The sequence below is a fragment of the Natrix helvetica genome (genome assembly GCF_964273705.1).
Source record: "Natrix helvetica genome assembly, chromosome: 6".
Lineage (NCBI taxonomy): Eukaryota > Metazoa > Chordata > Lepidosauria > Squamata > Natricidae > Natrix > Natrix helvetica.
The window spans coordinates 70,627,606-70,633,810 of NC_138553.1; the positions used below are offsets into that span (position 1 = coordinate 70,627,606).

A 6,205-nucleotide genomic window follows, 5' to 3' on the forward strand; every position below is an offset into this window, starting at 1 on the left:
GAAGGGCTATGTCCAAACAAAATTGTTCTAATGAACCATGGACATCGGACATTACAAGGTCTAATATGCAATGTACATGGTTCATTACAGCAATTCTATGAAGCCTCCAAATGATGTAGTCATCCTATAGCCAACAGCTCATCAATAATCCATTTAGCCAAAAGAAGAAAAAGCCAAATATCCAAAGGTATAGTGCTGCTACATAATTTGAGATCATTGGTGATTATGTTTGGTCCAGACATTTTCCCCCTATAAATAAATACCGCATTCAATTGGAGAGAAGCTTCTTTTACCTGTCGTAGAAGAAGTGTTGCGCACAGTAGTACATCATAGCTCTCCTAGTGTCATCACCAAATCTATTCCTCTCAGTGATGATACTGTTCGAAGAAGAATTGATGAAATGGCTGAAGATATTGAAGAAAGTTTGTGTGATATTCTGAAAAAACAAAGATTTGGCCTGCAACTGGATGAATCTACGCTACCAGGCAATGAAGCACTGCTCTTGGGTTATGCTCATTTTATTAAAGATAATGAAGTAATGCAAGAATTACTGTTTGCTAAGGAGTTGGAAACAGACACTCGAGGTGCGTCTATTTTTACGGTAGTTGAACAATTCTTCAAAGAACAAGATATACCAATGAAAAACATCATTGCTTGTGCTACAGATGGTGCTCCAGCATTAACAGGAAAACACAAGGGATTTCTTTCTTATTTAAAAAAGGCAGTACCAGACGTTTTTACGATACATTGTGTAATTCATCGACAGCATTTGGTTGCCAAAAACTTGAGCTGTCGTCTTCATAATTCCCTCAGCATTGTTGTAAAATCAGTGAATAAAATTAAGAATCAACCCCTCAATTCTCGAATATTACGTCAATTGTGTGTTGAGAATAACGAAGAATTTGACCGTCTCCTTCTACATACCGAGGTGAGATGGTTATCCAAAGGAAACTGTTTTAAACGATTTTATTCTCTGTTCGACACAGTCGTGCAATTTTTACAGGAAAATAAATGCAGTGATTTGAGTGATGATCTCTTGGCATGCAAAACGGATATTGCGTATTTAACTGATTTGTTCTGTATATTCAATGATTTAAATTTGCAATTACAAGGTGATGATATAAGCCTCATTAAGGCAAAATCTAAAATTTGTAATTTCATAGAAAAGCTGCGTTTCTTCAGAGAAAACATTGGTCGTTTGAATTTGTCTCATTTTCCAACTCTTAAACTACAAATTGCTGACACTGATACTTCTATAGTAGATGACGACCTCTTGATTTATTGTGATCATTTGAAATCTCTGCAGGAGAACATGATTGAAAGATACCAAGATCTTATAAATATGGAAATCCCGGACTGGGTGCTAAATCCATTTACTTATGTTTGTGGAAGTGACACTAATCTTGTAATTCAAGAAGACTTAATTGCTGTAAAGAACGACTTTGAATTGAAACCTCTCTTCAAAAAATCGTACGCGGATTTTTGGTTGCAGAAAGAAATTCCTGAAAGATATCCAAATTTGTGGGAGGCAATTAAACTTTATTTTCTTGCTTTCCCATCATCTTACATGGCTGAACGCGGATTTAGTGTGGTTTCTAAACTTCTTACCAAGCAAAGAAATCGCCTGCAAATTGTAAAAAGGGGAGATTTGAGACTACTTCTAAGCAACATCGATCCTAGAGTGAGTGAATTGGTTGCGAAACATCAGTGTCATCCATCTCATTAAAAGTTCTGAATAAAAGTTGAGTTTATCAAACATTGTTCTGCACCATTAAAATTTATTTACATGTAATACATTTTGCAATTTAATACATTTTGTATATTATACAATTAAATAATCTTTAGGGGGCGGTGGCAAATCAAATTGTGTCTTAAGGGGGCGATGGTTAAAAAAAGTTTGAGAAACACTGGTTTAAACTAAGCAGGACCTGAGCAGTTCAGGCACAACCATAAAAGTTCATAAAAGTAAGCCAGTCACTCTCTCTCCTCCCAAACTATCTCATGGGGTTGCTATAATGGGGAAAAGTAGAGGAGAAGATGCTATGATGGGTAGTTTAAACCGGAGATCTGAAATATAAATCTGGCAATGAAACAACAAAATGTTAGTTATATGGCTGCTGTCTTTATTCTCCCATTATACACTTGTCAATGGTATAAACAGACATTTAAACTGGTTGATGCAATGCAGAGAAAAGCTGGAGAAGTAGTACTATTAAAGCGGGAAGCTGGCCGAAAGCAGAAATGCTGAGTTTGCTTTCCATTCCATCTATGATATACAGTTAATCTTTCTTTAAGCTAAGCTCAGCTATAATTTTCATAGTTCTCTGCTCATAATGCTAAGTTTCATATTTTTTACAGCTCAGATTGCTTATTATAATCATAGCTGTCTTCTTTTTTCAGTTGTTATTTCATGCATTTATTCATGTTTACACCATTTTATATTCTATGTTGAATCATTGTTCTTATATATAGTTTTAGTATTAGTGTTTACTAATTGCTGATATTAGTGTTAGTAGTGCTAATACTTCAGTTCATTCCCTCCCTCCCTCCCTCCCTCCCCCCCTCTCTCTCTCTCCCTCTCTCCTTTTTGCTATATTTTACCACCTAGATCATGGGTGTCAAACTCAAGGCCTGCAGGCTACATCCAGCCCACAGGGTGTTTAGATCTGGCCCTGAAAACAGCACAGGACTGACCCATGGTGTCTCTGCAGCAAAAATTGAGCTCAGGAGGACTCCATGCAGCCCTCCCAGGCTCCATTTTCAGCTTCAATGGCTTCCTGGAGCCTTCTGTCACTGAAAACACAGAGCTCAGGAGGACCACAGTCCCATGAGCTCCATTTTCACTAGCAGATGGGTGCAGGAAGCCGTCACAGCCAAAAATGTGACTGTGGGGGCTACATGCCCCCTCCAAGTTCTGTTTTTGCTGGCAATGCCTGCAGAAGGCCGTTGTGGTCGAAAACGGACCCCACTGGCAGAGGGCTGACATGAGTGACATTAAGTTGACCATGCCAACCTGGCCCCCTGAGGTCAAACACAACCCTAATGCAGCCCTCAATGAAATCGAGTTTGACACCCCTGCTCTAGATTTTAAAAAATTACTGGTTGTAAATGTTACAGTTTTATGCTACCTGATGCTGGTCTATGATTGAAAAAGTTTACGGAGTTTGATTGAATTAGCTGCAATGCTGAAATGTTGGGTAAATTTCAAGGCATTTTATTTCATCTTATCAGAAAATGTGCAAAGATAAAAGAGTGAACGTTCAAAGCTGTCATATTACCTGATTGCCCTGGAGTCTTGTGCTAACAAGAGTTGTAAACATAGATTTTAGAAGATGTTCCATACATAGTGTTTCTGGGAAAGGAACGCAAAAAGTACTGGGAGAGATGAAACACAAATTGTTGTGAAAGTTGATACTTTTCACTTGTTCAAATCAAATTATACAATCTTTTGGAGTCCTCATACTGTAAGGATCCAAGCAACACAAAATAAATATTAAGAGGTAGTATTTTCTAGCACTGCAACATTATATCCTAAGAACTGGACTAAAGTAGGTTATCTTACAAGGTGTTTGGATGGATAAAAATTAGTCTGTCAAAAGTAGAAGCATTTCATTCTGATGATCCTCAAATATATATAATAGAGCAACTACTTTATTTTGTCTTTGCTTGCACTTATCCCCAATTCATTGTTTTATGGGGTTTACTCTAGGTTTGGAAGCTGAAGTTTCACCTTTATTAACTAAATGCACAACTCAGAATGTCAAAATATTCCTTCCTACTATGCAACCTTATATGAAAATGAATGTCCTTAAAATAAAATGCCCTTAAAATAAAGGGCTAGTACCATTTCTATCATTGTTGTTGTTATTGTTAGTTGAGAAGCTGTGTCCAACCCATCATGACCCCATGGACAACATTCCTCCATGCCTTCCTGTCCTCTACCATCCTCTGGAGTCCATTTAAACTCACACCAACTGTTTCAGTGACTCTATCCAGCCATCTCATTCTTTGTCGTCCCTTTCTTCTTTGCCCTCAATCTTTCCCAGCATCAGGCTCTTCTCCAGTCCTTCCTTCTCATTTGGTGGTCAATGTATTTCTGTCATATATCTATATTTGGCTCGGTATCAACTTATTTGAAAAAAAATAATTTACATTGCTGTAAAATTGTGTACAATTAAATTACATAATATCCCTCTTGATTGCATTAATCCTACAGCCCATTTGACTAAATTTGGAAGCGGTGGATGTCCTGATTCTAAAATATCATTTTCCTGACAATTTTGTCCAATCCTATAAAGAAGAAAAACATAATGGATGGACGAAAACTGAAATGAAATTAGTATTTTATTTAGTATTTATTTCTTTATTTAATTAGCATTTTATTTAAGGACTATTTCTGAAATGAGGGTTAAATTTGCCTTAATTAAGATCCATCTGATCATTTCTAAGTTCTATTGCTCTTTTGCCAACTCACAGTTCAAACTGAATTTTGTAGTTTCAATTGGTATGAGTGTATTAGGATGAGGGAGGGAGGAGAGGGAGATAGCTTAAATGAAAATATATCACTTTGTTTATTGAAATGAATAAAGAATCTAATCACCATCCCTTTTCTCCCAATCACTTCATAATTAAGGAAAATTAAGGGAAATTGTCAAATGAATTTTGCAATAAGACCTAGCCTAAAACACAAGTTGGTGTTATATGACTTTTCAGGAAACAGCTTTTTGAGAATTACGTTACATTATACCTTGTTAATTTTTGAAAGAGAATTAAGATATTTATGAATGATGTATATATACACACATATATAACATATATAATAAAAACTCTATCAACTTCTATTTTGTTGTGAAAGAGAATTACTGTCCCATTTTGCTTCCATTTTCTGATCAATCCAGATTTTTCCTGTTTTGATTTGGAAGCTCTAATGACAAAATATTGCATTTCTATGTGCTGAAAATGCACATGTAATTTTGTGGAAGTATGCAGATAAAATTCTGGAAGCATCACAATTACAGAAACATAGATAGCAAAGGTGATGGCTCAGGGGCTAAGACACTGAGCTTGTTGATCAGAAATGTCAGCAGTTCGGCGATTTGAAGTAAAAGTGGAAGAGAGGGAGAGAAAGAGAATATCCCTCCCCAACCAGTTCCCTCCCCATGTCACAGAGCCATGTCTTAAAATCAGCAATCACTTTATACCAATTCCTCTTCAGCCCAATTGATTTGTAACACCAGGTGCATTCTCCAACATGCTGAACCCTAAACCCAGAGCAGGGAGGAAAAGTTCTCCCTTTCATAGAATATATATTCTTGCCAAATAAAACACTATATGGTGCTGTTATTCTTTAAAAAGAGGAATCATTTCATGGGATCACTCCAGATTCAGGAAGATATGGAGCCAATTTTCCCACCAGATGTGGGGGTTTTTTATGCGCAAGGCTGACTTAATGTGCACCCCTTCTTAAATTTGTTCATTTTTCCCTAGAAAGTCTGACCAGAGTTTGAGAAGCTCTGATTTAGAGAGGGTTTTTTTCATGTTTAATAAAGTATCCACAGATTTGGGGTACCAGGTAGTCCTCGACCTACGACCACAGTTCAGTCCATATTATCTGTTGCTAAGAGAAACATTTGTTAAGTGAGTTTTCCCCCATTTTACAAGCTTTCTTTCCGCAGTTGTTAAGTGAATCATTCCACTTGTTAAGTTATTAACATGGTTGTTAAGTGAATCTGGCTTTTCTATTGACTTTGCTTGTCAAGCTTGCAAAAGATGACCCAGAACATTGCTACCGTCATAAATATGAGTCCATTGCTTGTAAATAAAATTAGCAAATTCTGCCTTTAAAGGTAATCATTCTAACTTTTGGAATACTAATAGCAGTGTTAATCTTATAGTCACTACTTGAATGTATAATAGCAGGTTTTTCCAAGGTGCTTATCTAATTAGAAGCCCTAGATGGAGCTAAATAAATTAAAAAATGTCTCTGTTTTGTTGTAGGTTGTTAAGTGCTATGTATGGTTAGAGGTATATTTATACGCTGTGTACAGTGTGGAATGTAACCTTATAATGGTTTACTCTGTTTAACAGATGAGTCTTTTGAAACAAGGAGAAAAAGAAAGGTGTAGGTGCTTACAAAGCCATTTTTTAAATTAAAAAATAAAAATGAATTGAATGAAATGTTCAATTAATTCTTTCAGTTGCAGTT

At 36.3% G+C, this 6,205-nt stretch overlaps 1 protein-coding gene across 1 annotated transcript; it reads left to right on the plus strand.

Moving 5' to 3' along the window:
• Positions 1-400: 400 nt before the first annotated feature.
• On the plus strand, positions 401-1,726 carry LOC309394226 (zinc finger BED domain-containing protein 5-like; the record flags this gene model as incomplete). Its single annotated transcript, XM_081957117.1, has 1 exon — positions 401-1,726. One exon carries the CDS (start codon positions 401-403, stop codon positions 1,724-1,726), a length of 1,326 nt encoding a protein of 441 aa, XP_081813243.1.
• Between the last annotated feature and the right edge of the window lie 4,479 nt (positions 1,727-6,205).